Raw genomic sequence first — 14414 nt, 5'->3', positions numbered from 1 at the left:
CAATGATTGGTCATTGTATTTGACTCTGATGCCTCCTAGTGGTCAATATGAAACGGTTACAGAACGAATCGCTAAGCTTGTGGAGCCAGCAGTACTCCTTGAGAGTTTGAATACAATTCAGAGTTGCAAAAATGTTTGTGATATCATGGGATATATATATATATGGTCCTTGCATTCTTATGTTCCTCCATAAGGGTAAAGACCATGTTCTATAAGTAGTTCCTCTCTAAACTTGCAGCCTGCAAGTCACCAGAGGAGGGTGTCTGAGGGAGATTCTGCGCTGCTGAAGCTTCCTGTTGTCTCTTCTACCCACTCTGCTCTGCTACCTCTTTTACCTCCTCCTCAAGCATCTCCTCTTCTTCCTGCACTGGCCTGCTGCTTTTCCTCCTCACGCTTTTGGTCAGTCGGATGAAAATGTGCTATTCTGTTGGTTTTCGTGCTGCATGTTTAAGCCTTCCTGCATGAGTTTTCATTGGCTCCTTTTTCAATGTACTTCAACATGATCAAATTGGTAAAAAATACACTCTTGAACACAATAATACAGACATAAATACATGCAATACTTAGTTGAGATACATTAAAAGACAGAGTTTCCAGACTTTTGACCCAATTTTTATCATACAAAAAAGCGTAGATGGTTTATATGGGTTTATAATTATAAAGTGATGTAAATCAGACACACTGTTATTCAAGTGAAACACCTCTGAAAGCACTATCCGGAAATCCACTAACTGCTATTGATTGAATACCGGCTTTTGGTTATATCTGTTATTTGTTACTGACTAGCTTAGATTGGGTTGCATGCTTTCTGTGAGAGAAGAGTGATCTTTAGTGATCTTTAAAGTTTAAACATACAGTACCAGTCAAAAGTTTGGGCACACCTACTCATTCAAGGGTTTTTCTTTATTTGTACTCATTTATTTTCTACATTGTAGAATATAGTGAAGACATCAAAACTATGAAAATACACATCATGTAGTAACCAAAAAAGTGTTGAACAAATCAAAATATTTTATATTTGAGATTCTTAAAATAGCCACCCTTTGCCTTGATGACAGCTTTGCACACTCTTGGCATTCTCTCAACCAGCTTCACCTGGAATGCTTTTCCAACTGTCCTGAAGGAGTTCCCACATATGCTGAGCACTTTTTGGCTGCTTTTCCTTCACTCTGCCGTCTGACTCATCCCAAACCATCTCAATTGGGTTGAGGTCGGGGGATTGTGGAGGCCAGGTCATCTGATGGAGCACTCCCTCACTATCCTTCTTGGTAAAATTGCCTTTACACAGCCTGGAGGTGTGTTGGGTCATTGTCCTGTTGAAAAACAAATGATAATCCCACTAAGCCCAAACCCGATGGGATGGGGTATTGCTGCAGAATGCTGTAGTAGCCATGCTGGTTAAGTGTGCCTTGAATTCTAAATCAGACAGTGTTACCAGCAAAGCACCCCCACACCATAACACCTTCTCCTCCATGCTTTACGGTGGGAACTACACATGCGGAGATCATCCGTTCACCCACACCGCATCTCACAAAGACACGACGGTTTGAACCAAAAAAAATCCAATTTGGACTACAGACCAAAAGCCTGATTCACACAGTCCCCTCTGAACAGTTGATGTTGAGATGTGTCTGTTACTTGAACTCTGTGAAGCATTTATTTGGGCTGCAATTTCTGAGGCTGGTAACTCTAATGAACTTATCCTCTGCAGCAGAGGTAACTCTGGGTCTTCCATTCCTGTGGTGGTCCTCATGAGAGCCCGTTTCATCATAGCGCTTGATGTTTTTTGCGTCTGCACTTGAAGAAACTTTCAAAGTTCTTGAAATGTTCCGTATTGACTGTCCTTCATGTCTTAAAGTAATGACGGACTGTCATTTCGCTTTGCTCATATGAGCTGTTCTTGTCACAATATGGACTTGGTCTTTTACCAAATAGGGCAATCTTCTGTATACCCCCTTACCTTGTCACAACACAACTGATTGGCTCAAACGCATTAAGAAGGGAAAAAAATCCACAAATTCACTTTTAAGAAGGTACACTTGTTAATTGAAATGCATTCCAGGTGACTACCTCATGAAGCTTGTTGAGAGAATGCCAAGAGTGTGCAAAGCTGTCATCAAGGCAAAGGGTGGCTATTTGAAGAATCTCAAATATAAAATATATTTTGATTTGTTGAACACTTTTTTGGTTACTACATGATTCCATATGTGTTATGTCATAGTTTTGACATCTTCACTATTATCCTACAATGTAAAAATAAAGAAAAACCCTTGAATGAGTAGGTGTGTCCAAACTTTTGACTGGTAGTGTACATGAAGTACATTCTAATCACTCCCAGTCATTCTAATCACTCCCAGTTATTCAGCAATACAGACAGCCCCGGGAGACTTTGTGTTGGATCTAGGCATCTTCCTCTTTTTTGTTTATTCTGAATTTTGTTTTTGTAGTTTCAAATGGCTCTTTTGCTACTTGTTTCTATTCTGTTCCTGTCTTTTGTAACATGTTTGAAGTCTCCAGTTATGCTTTCCACATGTTCTTTTTACTTCAACTCATTGTGTTGTCAGACCTGAGTGTATTTCATAGAAACTTAATTTGTAAGTTCAGTATTTGAATACCACACTAGCCAATTCTCCCAGATCGTATGAATAAAACAAGTGTCCTCCTAAAGATTTGACTGCTCTCTGCTTGTAATGCTACATCTTCCATCTGCCCTCCCTCCCCCGCTGGCTTCACATAATCGACTTCACAGAGAAAGATCAGGCCCAGATTCTGGATGTCTCTCCCTGACGTCCAACGGCTGTTCACTTCAGTTAGATATCACAGGCTGCACAGTGAGGAGTCTCTGCTTTATATAACCAGCCTGCTGAATATTGCTTCTGCTCTCTATTTCTCTGTGATGGCCTTGAAGAACTAAAGGGGAATATGAGATGCTAGATGTCTTCATTAAGCCCAATTCACTTGTCTGAAGTATCCCTAACACAATAATATTATGTTTGCTGTTGTGTGATTGTGAAAGTGATGTTAGTAATACTAAATCAGCTTTCTATCAGTTTACAGTGCCTTAAAGTATTCATACCCCTTGACTTATTCCACATTTTGTTGTGTTACAGCCTGAATTCAAAATGGATTAACTTGATTTTGTTTCTCACCCATTTACACACAATACCCCATAATGACAAAGTAAAAACATATTTTTAGAAAATGTTGCAAATTTATCGAAAATGAAATACAGAAATATTTAATTTACATAGTGCCGTGAAAAAGTATTAGCCCCCTTTCTGATTTTCTCTATTTGTGCATATTTATTTATACTGAATGTTATCAGATCTTCAACCAAAACCTAATATTAGATAAAGGGAACCTGAGTTTACAAATAACAAAAAAATATACTTATTTTATTCATTTAATTAACAAAGTTAAGCAACACCCAATTCCCCTGTGTGAAAAAGTAATTACCTCTTACACTCAATAACTGGTTGTGCCACCTTTAGCTGCAATGACTAAATGCTTAATGTAGTTGTTGATCAGTCTCTCACATCGATGTGGAGGAATTTTGGCCCACTCTTGCATGCAGAGCTGCTTTAACTCGGTGACATTTGTGGATTTTCAAGCATGAACTGCTTGTTTCAAGTCCTGACACAACATCTCAATTGGGATTAGGTCTGGAATTTGACTAGGCCATTCCAAAACTTCAAATTTGTTGCTTTTAACCATTTTCATGTGGACTTGATTGTGTGTTTTGGATCATTGTCTTGCTGCATGACCCAGCTGCACTTCAGCTTCAGCTCATAGAGGCTGGCCTGGCATTCTCCTGTAGAAGTATCTGATACAGAGCAGAGTTCAGGGTTCTTTCTATTAAGGCAAGTTGTCCAGGTCCTGAGGCAGCAAAGCATCCCCAAACCATCACACTACCACCACCATTCAAACTGTGGAATGCAGTGTTTTGGTTTTCGCCAGACATAATGAGACGCATCTCGTCCAAAAAGTTGACTCAAGTTTGTCAAAAATCACCTGGAGGCACCTGGATGATCATCAAGACTCTTGGAAGAATGTTCTATGGACAGATGAGTCAAAAGTATAACTTTTTGGACGACATGGGTCCCATTTATGCCTGGTGAAAACAAACACTGCATTCCACAGTAAGAACCTCATTTGCAAAAGTAGAGAACATTTGAAATAATGGGGCAAATACTTTTTCACAGCACTGTCGGTATTCACACACTTATTCAATACTTTGTAGAATCACCTTTGGCAGCGATTACAGCTGTGAGTCTTTCTGGGTAAGTCTCTAAGAGTTTTCCAGACCTGGATTGTGCAACATTTGCCCATTATTCTTTTCAAAATACTTCAATCTCTGTCAAATTGGTTGTTGATCATTTCTAGACAACCATTTTCATGTCTTGCCATAGATTTTCACATCAATTTAAGTCAAAACTGTATCTCAGCCACTCAGGAACATTCACTGTCTTCTTGGTAAGCATCTCCAGTGTAGAGTTGGCCTTGTTCAAATTGGTTGTTGATCATTTCTAGACAACCATTTTCATGTCTTGCCATAGATTTTCACATCAATTTAAGTCAAAACTGTATCTCAGCCACTCAGGAACATTCACTGTCTTCTTGGTAAGCATCTCCAGTGTAGAGTTGGCCTTGTGTTTTAGGTTATTGTCCTGTTGAAAGGTGAATTCATCTCCCAGTGTCTGGTGGAAAGCAGACTGAACCAGGTTTTCCTCTAGGATTTTGCCTGTGCTTAGCTCCATTCAGTTTCTTTTTTCTCCCTGAAAAACTCCCCAGTCCTTAACGATTACAAGCATACCCATAACATTATGCAGCCACCACTATGCTTGAAAATATGGAGAGTGGTACTCAGTAATGTGTTGTATTGGATTTTCCCAAAACATAACTTTTTGTTCAAAGTGAATTGCTTTGCCAGATTTTTTGCAGTATTACTTTAGTTCCTTGTTGCAAACTGGATGCGTGTTTTGGAATATTTTTATTCTGTACAGGCTTCCTTCTTTTCACTCTGTCAATTAGGTTAGTATTGTGGAGTAACTAAAATGTTGTTGATCCATCCTCAGTTCTCTCCTATCACAGCCATTACACTCAAACTGTTTTAAAGTCACCATTCGCCTCATGGTGAAATCCCTGAGCGGTTTCCTTCCTCTCCGGAAACTGATTTAAGAAAGATGCCTTTATCTTTGTAGTGACTGGGTGTATTGATACACAATCCAAAGTGTAATTAATAACTTCACCAAGCTCAAAGGGATATTCAGTGTCTGCTTTTTAAAAACATCTCTACCCATCTTCGAATAGGTGCCCTTCTTTGCGAGGCATTGGAAAACATCCCTGGTCTTTGTCGTTGAATTTGTGGTTGGAATTCACTGCTTGACTGAGGGACCTTCACAATTATCTGTATGTGTTGGGCACTGAGATGAGGTAGTCATTCAAAAATAATGTTAAACACTATTATTGCGAGTGAGTCCATGCAACTTATGTGACTTTTTAAGCAGATTTTACTCCTGAACTTACTTGCCATAAAAAAGCGGTTGAATACTTTTAATTTGTAATTAATTTGTAAACATTTTGAAAAACATACTTCCACTTTGACATTATGGGGTATTGTGTGTAGGCCAGTGACACAAAATCGCAATTTAATCCATTTAAAATTCTGACTGTTACTCAATAAAATGTAGAAAAAGTCAAGGGGTGTTCATATTTTCTGAAGGCATTGTATATACCTGCTGCTTCATTCTGAAGTGGAGGAGTACTTCTCTTATTTACAGTATTTGCTGAATTAACTGATTCTCTTTAATATTGAAAGTCTGACCGAATGGCTAGAGACCACATTCTCCTCCCCATCACATCACCATTACTCATCACACTACAGTTCTACTGTTGTTCTTCATCGCAACTTAGATGAGACAATGCAGATTTTGTTTCTTCAATTTTTACGATTCTCAACTGAAAATGTCCTCTTGTCATCTTCCCTCCTGTTGTGCTGCAGGTGGCCAACCTACTACACTGGAAGAGATTATGGAGCAGGAGGAGACAACTGCCTCTGTAGTCCTAGACTCTATGAGTGATGTCCAGGAGGACGACAGCAGCCTCAACCTGTCAACAGCAGACATCTCTGTGGACTCTGAGAGAACCGAGGGTGTCTCTCCACCCCCGGACGCCCCGCACGCTGAGATGGAGAACTCCCCACCACCCGAGAGCGAGTACCCAGCGGGGGAAGATCAGTCTTGTGATCTGTCCTCAGATGGCAAGTACGAACTCTAGCAGATAGTCCTACACTATGAATTAAGTAGTGCCTCTTTGACTTGGGTTTTTGCATTGCTTTTCTTAACTCCTGTTTTTGACAGATTAGTGCACAGCATGGTGAAAAACGCTGAGTGCACGGTTCCCATGCTGAGTGTGGAGATGGACACATCTGAAGCAGCAGATGTTGGTAGGTTTACAAGTAGTGATGAATTCAAGTTCCTAATGCGTTAACTATGGATTTAATGCTATAGCTTTTGTAGCAATGTTGGCAAAATCCATGTCTACTTTGTACTAAATCATGTTTTTTTGTTCTCCAGAAAGCCCTCCATACCAAGCTGAGGAAATAAGTGGTCAGACAGGTTTTCCATGTGAAGATTCCACAACACAAGATGGGGCCAAAGGTGAATGCAGTACTGAGAGCTCTCCTACTATCAACCCACCAGCAGCCCAGCCGGTGACACAGAGCACAGGAACACAGGCCTCAGATCATCTGGACTCTGACCCGTCCTGTGATGAACGACCAGTGGCCACCAGCACCCCCTTTCTCCCTGCTGAAGATGCCCAGGTCCAAACTAATCTCACGCCGCCATGTCCCGTGTCACCACCCCAACAACAGGAAGTGCCTCCCCCTGCCAAAGCCTCTACCTCTGGAGCGGTGGGGCAGAAGAGGGACATGTCCACATCCACAGAGGAGCTGCTGACCACTGCTGAACCCATCACACCTGCCTTATCTCCTGCCTCTGCAGCCCATCAGGGCCAAATGTCCACTGAAAGTGCCCCAGCCCCACCGAAGCCATCCAATGAGCTGACCAGGGACTACATCCCCAAGGTGGGGATGACTACGTACACTATCGTGCCTCAGAAGACTCTGGAGAAACTGAGATACTTTGAGGTGGCGCTGACGTTGGAGTCCCCTCATGTGGCTCTAGAGAAGGAAGTAGACATTGGTTCACTTGAACTCAAAGACTGCACTACACAGGCTGAGCAGTTACAGGTCAGAACAGAACAGACAGAGCTGCCGTCTACTGTACCTAGGGAAGACTCTCAGTTTCAGCAAGTCCACAGCACTACTACTAGTGAGAGCACTGTAAATGGCAACGTGATCGAGTCTATTCACTCCCCCTCAACACCAACAACAATACTTCCTGCAAGAGATGACAAGATTCCATCCCCTGCTAGTGGTGGAGACCAAGCAGGCTCAATAGCAGAGGTCAAGGAGATGAAAATTCCACCCGCAACTAAACCCAAGCCTGGCTCTTTCCGCTTGCCACAGCACAAAAGAACACCTGGTTATTATGTAACCTCAGCTGCAGTGAAAAGTTTGAGTGCCAGTCCTGACGCTGGCCAGAGGGAGGCTCCAGGCAGTCTAGTGGCAGCAGCAGCGCAGGCCCTGCAGCCAGTAGGGGGCAGCTTCCCCCCTCCTCCTCCTCCGGTGCAATGGGACGAGGAGACATCAGAGGGCGCTGAAGTAATTGATGTAGAGCTGAGGCCAAAGGAGGAAGAGAACAGAAGTGTACCCCCTCCACAGCCCAGTCCCTTCAGGGCGCCCCCATCCCCAGGACTGAGCCTGGAGAAACTGAGGAGTTTTACTGCTCCCAAACCCTACTCTCCTACTACCCCATCCCGCTTTGCCCAAGCTGTATCTTCGGCGGTCAAAAGGTCCCAGTCCTTATCCACTGGGTCCACCTCACCATCTCCTCGCTCGCCACCATTCTACCCATTCACAAGCCGCTTTTTAGTTAAAGATCCTAAAGGAACAGATAGGGATAAGGTGAGTAGTTGCAGATGTTTTGTGTCATGTTCTTTCTATTAGACTCTGTTTTCTCTATATTAGAACATACAGTAGTAATCTGGATATTTATCTAATTCAATTCAATTCTAAATACTTTATTTATCCTACAAGGATAGTGTATCTTCACAGCTCACTACACTGAATGACAAAAAGCAAAGTAGTTGCTTTTCTCAACATTTTGAGGCTCAAATGTTAATTGCTTTGATACTTGTATTTAAGTTCAAAGCATAGGACTACTTTAAAAAATACTTTGCAGTAGAATTGAATATCTCATCACAAGATGATTAAAAGTGATCCATGTTTCACTGGCAGTGCTATCTCTAAACATTTGGCTACCCTCGGATGAACTCTCCAGTCTGCTGTTTTCCCATGTCCTTTAGGGTCAGCTTTGAGACTGTTGAATAACACAGGAAAGGGGAGGTGTACTCCTCTCTGAGAATGTATATACCATTTTCTCTCAATGGAATTGGAACACTCTACAATAAGCTTTTGTTCTGAGGCTGAGTGTGTTTTTTCCCCCGTGTGGCCTGGTAAACAATCCTAGCTGCTTATCCCACCTCTTAGACACCTTGACCTGTGACACGTCCCCTCCCTGAGAGACGGTGCCGGTGTGCCTGCGTGTCAATGATGTGCCTGTCCCTGGGAGCCAGTGGGGAACACTTTGTATCTCCTTGTTAATAGCCTGAGTGCACGTCTTTTACCATAGTTATTCCTGAAGGACTCTGTACCGGGCCTATACCGTATTGTACAGGTTGTTGACGTATGTAAAGCATGTACAGCAGTGTCTTTCGAGTTTCTCGGTATTGACTGGCACACTCAGTTCTGAGTCTTGATTGATTATGTACATTGTGTCTTCTCTGCTGAGCACAGGGCAGTGACAATAGAGATTGGGTGAAGGACAAAGACTTGGAGCTCCAGGGAGGGGGGGACCCGTGCGGTGTCCCAGCCAGTGACATGACTGTTCAGATGGCAGGCCAGAGTGACCCTGAGCAGCGCCTCAGTACGTGTGGAGAGGAGCTGAGAAGAAACGGATCAACAGAGACATCTACAGTAAGTACTAGACTGTCACATAACATAGTGTTATAACATGGTGTTAAGTGGGGAGGGACTGAGACAGTGTCATATTGCAACAGTGTCATATTACAGTAGGGAGTCTACGTACTGTAATATGACACTGTCGCGGTCACTCCCCACTTAACATCATGTTATAACACTATGTTATGTGACAGTCTAGTACTTACTGTAGATGTCTCTGTTGATCCGTTTCTTCTCAGCTCCTCTCCACACGTACTGAGGCGCTGCTCAGGTTCACTCTGGCCTGCCATCTGAACAGTCATGTCACTGGCTGGGACACCGCACAGGTCCCCCCCTCCCTGGAGCTCCAAGCCTTTGTCCTTCACCCAATCTCTATTGTCACTGCCCTGTGCTCAGCAGAGAAGACACAATGTACATAATCAATCAAGACTCAGAACTGAGTGTGCCAGTCAATACCGAGAAACTCGAAAGAAGACACTGCTGTACATGCTTTACATATGTCAACAACCTGTACAATACGGTATAGGCCCGGTACAGAGTCCTTCAGGAATAACTATGGTAAAAGACGTGCACTCAGGCTATTAACAAGGAGATACAAAGTGTTCCCCACTGGCTCCCAGGGACAGGCACATCATTGACACGCAGGCACACCGGCACCGTCTCTCAGGGAGGGGACGTGTCACAGGTCAAGGTGTCTAAGAGGTGGGATAAGCAGCTAGGATTGTTTACCAGGCCACACGGGGGAAAAAACACACTCAGTGTCAGAACAAAAGCTTATTGTAGAGTGTTCCAATTCCATTGAGAGTCTAGTACTTACTGTAGATGTCTCTGTTGATCCGTTTCTTCTCAGCTCCTCTCCAAACGTACTGAGGCGCTGCTCAAGGTCACTCTGGCCTGCCATCTGAACAGTCATGTCACTGGCTGCCCCTCCCTGGAGCTCCAAGCCTTTGTCCTTCTCAGACTACATTAATTTATGTATAATTGCGTTGAGTTAAGTTTAAAGTTTGCTCTTTTTTGTATTTTTAGGAGCCCGATGTCCTGCCCTCAAGTCTGTCGGTGCCTGAGCCCAGGAAAGAGGAATAAAAACTTTGTTTGATAGTTTTAAGACCTCTGTTGCTAGTCTTAACAACAACCTACAAACTATAAAAGACTACTTTTCTGTTTTGTTATGAGATAAATTACTGTATGTCCTCCACATAATTTTTATGTTATTATGAAATAATTGTATATGTATTTTTCCCAATTGTGTTTGAAATTTGATTCATATTGGACTTTTCAGCTGTCTTATTTTGTCAACAAATATGTATATTATTAGTTTTAATATTGAGTTGTAATTTTCGAGGAAATACAGTAGCCTATTTAGTACTGTATATAATTTTGAAGAGGTCAATAATTGGACTGACCTGAAAGTGGTACTTATAAATTCCTCAGTCCATATTTTATTTTATGTTACTCATTTGGTTTTTATAAAGCTGTGCCCGGACATACACTGGTATGTAGAGATTTCTCTAAACATATAATGCTGTTATGAATAAAAGTTACATTCACAGTATATTAAAGTATTATATTGACAATCAAAGAGTATCTCACTGACTTTTTTTTTTGAATGAGTTCAACACTAATTGCAACCAAATCATATACAGTAGACAATGTTATTAAAAGTACAAAGATCCAGTAATTGAAATTAAGTTCATAGCATGCTGCAACTATGCAACTACAATTATCCCATCACAATTAAACGGTACAAAACAACATCACATAAAAAGTAAGCAAGTGTAACCTGATACTTCTCTCTACAAGATTGAAACCTTTTCAGGCAGGATCTCAGCGCGAGACCTCTTTCAAGTAAAACGTGAGGGCTGTGCATGACGTAACGCTTGAGTAAATATAAACACCTGTCTAGGGAGAGCGCATGGGCTAGATGAGCACACACCTAAAGGACTGCGATGAAGACGAGAGAGGAAGCGATATGCAGTAACGGTGCCATTTCAGAGAACAGCAGGTATTATATTACAATAAACGATGTTCTGGGGAGCACTGGCATAGGCTAATTGTTGGAGTTAGACAGAGTATAGCTAGCCTACTGTGTAATTATGTTAATGTCGATGGTTACATGGTGTCCTCGACCTATCCATAGTGTTTTTAGATTTCCTTTGATTATGTTGACTCAGAATCTTATTTTCTGACAGACGATGTGTGTGGTGCATGTTCCTGTGCATCGTCCCAGCAAAGGTAAGACACGTGCAGCCTACCTGTCTTGTCTATGTCATAGAGGTTGAGGTGAAATAATTAAGCCTTTAAAGCTACAAAGAAATTCACATAGAAATGGAATGATAGTTCTGTCATTCTAATTGAAAACAAGTGTAAGAAGCAATGGTGTGCAACTGCAGCCCATAATTCGGGCGTTCCTGCATGTGGCCATTCGTACATCTGCAGGAAAGCGCGCCCACCCCTCTCTCTCGAGTATCCCATTGTTCCCCCCCCCCCTCCAATTGGTTCCTGCTTGTGCCACTTAAGTTTAGTTTTTACTTTCGGTTTTGTACACCAGCATCAAACAGCTGAAAATACAATATTTTTGGTTATGGAAAATGTATATCACAGCGGTTTAGATGGTACAATGATTCTCTACCCAATGACTGCTTGTTTTGTCACAAACTGAAATTAGACGAACTATTACAATTTCAGCAACCAGTAAATGGCGGAGCGATTTCTGCATATTGCATCTTAAATGTGAATTGAAAAGTTATGGAAAAAGATAACTAACCCTTAATTATACAGTCACAATTCAAAACATAATTTCAACAATCTTCAGCAAATATGTTTTACTTTGTCATAATGGAGATTACAAATAGGCTACTATAGTGCTTTATTTCACACAGATAGACTACAGTAAAATGTCACTTCAATACCATACTACTGCCATCTTGTTGTCATTTGTAGGAAGTTACTGAGTCATGACCCGACATTGAAACCTATATGGGCTACTAGCCTACTTGTCATTAATTAGAGCAGAAGGCCATATAGGGTGCAGTCACCTAAGCATCAGTAAAGAAATAATGGTATCCAATTATAGCACTTAACTGACCATGACTAAATGTGTAAAACATTTAATTACAAATGTTAATAAATAATTTATAATGTATTACTTAAGAAAATGTCAACCTGTTATTGGTAAAATATAATAATTATTAAATTATGTAGCATCATGCCTTCACTTTTGGTCTTGAAGGTAGTAAGTTTGAAAGAAGCATGATCCAGTTGGTGCATAGCCGGTAGGAATTAAATAATAAAAAAATACTAATAAAGATATTTTGCTTCCAAATCCTGACTCAGTAGGTTTGAAATTCATTGCTGGTTATTGCCTCTTATAACATTATTAAAGAAAGAGTGTGTATTTTTAGTAGTTGATAAGGAAACCTCTAAAATAACCACGTAGGGCCTATCTTCTGCAATACACTGAGGCTAAAACCTCTTCAGCCTAGAGCTTTATTACACTCTCTGGGAACAGGCTATGCTGTACAGATTTAGCTCATTTTATCTACACGTTTCAATAATTTTCTCCTAGAGTTGCAAAATGCTTTGGCTGCTCAGTCATGCACATAATGGCTCATACAACATTTCTCTCTAATCAACTACATTGTCTTGGTTTTTGTGAATCAGAGCATTTTGTTCAAACCGGGACTCCAAGAAATTATAGATTGCGGTATAATAGCTGTTCTCTTTTCTGCGTCAATAGAGGATGAAGCATTAGAAAAGAAAGCCAGCTCGCTATTTCAATTCTATGAGGTTCCCCATTAGAGCAGCTGATGTAGTGTAGCCAGCTGGGACTGGGAGTGTGTGGTCAGACTGCTTAGTAAGTTGTGCTGTAAAGGTCAAATGGGTGAGAGAGTGTGTTATGTGTGCTGTGTTTCTAATGCGCAATTGTGTTTCTACGTAACTGTCTAAGAATAACTGTTTCTGCACTTTCCATAAGCGCAGTATCTAGCATGTGTGAAGTATGCTGCTCCAAAGATAAATAATTGATGATGATTATGAGGAGAATGTTTGCTCAATTACTTCATATCCTAGCGAGAACATACAGTCTAGGGGCTAGATCATATATTGATGTCAGTCACACTGTAAGAGCCCAGACCTGTTCCTGTTTGTACAGCTACAACATAAACCACCCAACCTTGATGAAAGACACCTAGGCTTTGTTTGTCTTTGCGAGCTTGTCATAAATTATATTTTCCTTACGAAATCATCTGTGACACTGTAAATACCACGTTACTGTACCTGCCCAACTTGTCTCAGTAGGAAGGCCAACCTAATGTAGCACGGATTGCAGCTCACCTGTCCTCCCAATGTCAATCATGAATGTCAGGTGAGTGGGACTAGGATATTCTGTAAGAACAATGGACTAGGAAAAGACCAGCACTACATTACAGGTTTGTAATGACAGTACATAAGTGTTGATGTAGCTATGCTAAACTCTATCATTAGCTCCAAATAGAAACCATTGAGACTTCACTGTATTTCCCAACCTGGGGTGTAGGCTAGACAAGGCAGACTGTTCTAACAAGGCCAGGCTAGTGCTGTGGACAGTCTAAGTGTTGGATCGAGAACTGAGAGGGGATCACTTTCAGTGGGGCTGCTGAATGTATGAGAATGCAATATGACCTCTGGGAGACAGAGCACTAATATGGCTTTGTTTCAGTACATGTACTGTATGTGTAATGACAACAACTTACAGTACCAGTGTCCTTGTCTCAGACTTTGCTTTTGTAGGACCCCAGTTGGATCGTTTGACTCTCTCTTACTGTCTTTTTGTCTTCCTCTCTCTCTCTCTCTCTCTCGCTCTCTCTTTCTGACACACACAATACTAACCTCCCGAGTGGCGCAGTGGTCTAAGGCACTGCATCGCAGTGCTAGCTGTGCCACTAGAGATCCTGGTTCGAATCCAGGCTCTGTCGTAGCCGGCCGCGACCAGGAGATCCATGGGGCGGCGCACAATTGGCCCAGCGTCGCCAGGATTGTGGGTTCGATTCCCACGGGGGGCCAGTATGAAAAAAAAAAATTATGTATGCACTCACTAACTGTAAGTCATTGGGCGGCGCACAATTGGCCCAGCGTCGTCCAGGGTAGGGGAGAGAATGGCCGGCAGGGATGTAGCTCAGTTGGTAGAGCATGGCGTTTGCAATGCCAGGGTTGTGGGTTCGATTCCCACAGGGGGCCAGTATGAAAAAATTAATAATAATGTATGCACTCACTAACTGTATGTCGCTCTGTATAAGAGCGTCTGCTAAATGACTAAAATGTACTACACTAATGCACTATTGTGCTGCTTATG

General features: G+C 41.8%; 1 protein-coding gene and 1 long non-coding RNA gene across 5 annotated transcripts in view; one reads left to right on the top strand and one right to left on the bottom strand.

Annotated features, from left to right (window-relative positions):
* The window catches only part of LOC311129156 (cordon-bleu protein-like 1), a 43820-nt gene extending 33156 nt beyond the window's left edge, over window positions 1-10664 (top strand). For 3 of the 4 annotated variants that reach the window (XM_084161459.1, XM_084161462.1, XM_084161461.1), the window contains 4 exons: window positions 6002-6263; window positions 6360-6445; window positions 6576-8029; window positions 10112-10664. In XM_084161459.1, the coding sequence (XP_084017585.1) occupies window positions 6002-6263; window positions 6360-6445; window positions 6576-8029; window positions 10112-10168 (1859 nt within the window). In that variant the 3' untranslated portion in view covers window positions 10169-10664. The remainder of the gene's footprint in view (window positions 1-6001; window positions 6264-6359; window positions 6446-6575; window positions 8030-10111) is intronic. The other variant, XM_084161460.1, reaches the window with a different exon arrangement.
* LOC311129753 overlaps window positions 1-14414 on the bottom strand; it is a 73121-nt gene that overhangs the window by 53985 nt on the left and 4722 nt on the right. The gene's annotated exons all lie outside the window — the stretch shown is intronic.

The sequence above is a fragment of the Coregonus lavaretus genome, assembly GCF_964263955.1.
Source record: "Coregonus lavaretus genome assembly, chromosome: 5".
NCBI classification, from domain to species: domain Eukaryota; kingdom Metazoa; phylum Chordata; class Actinopteri; order Salmoniformes; family Salmonidae; genus Coregonus; species Coregonus lavaretus.
The sequence above is the reverse complement of the archived record's forward strand: the minus strand, read 5'-3'. Positions and strand labels throughout refer to the sequence as shown.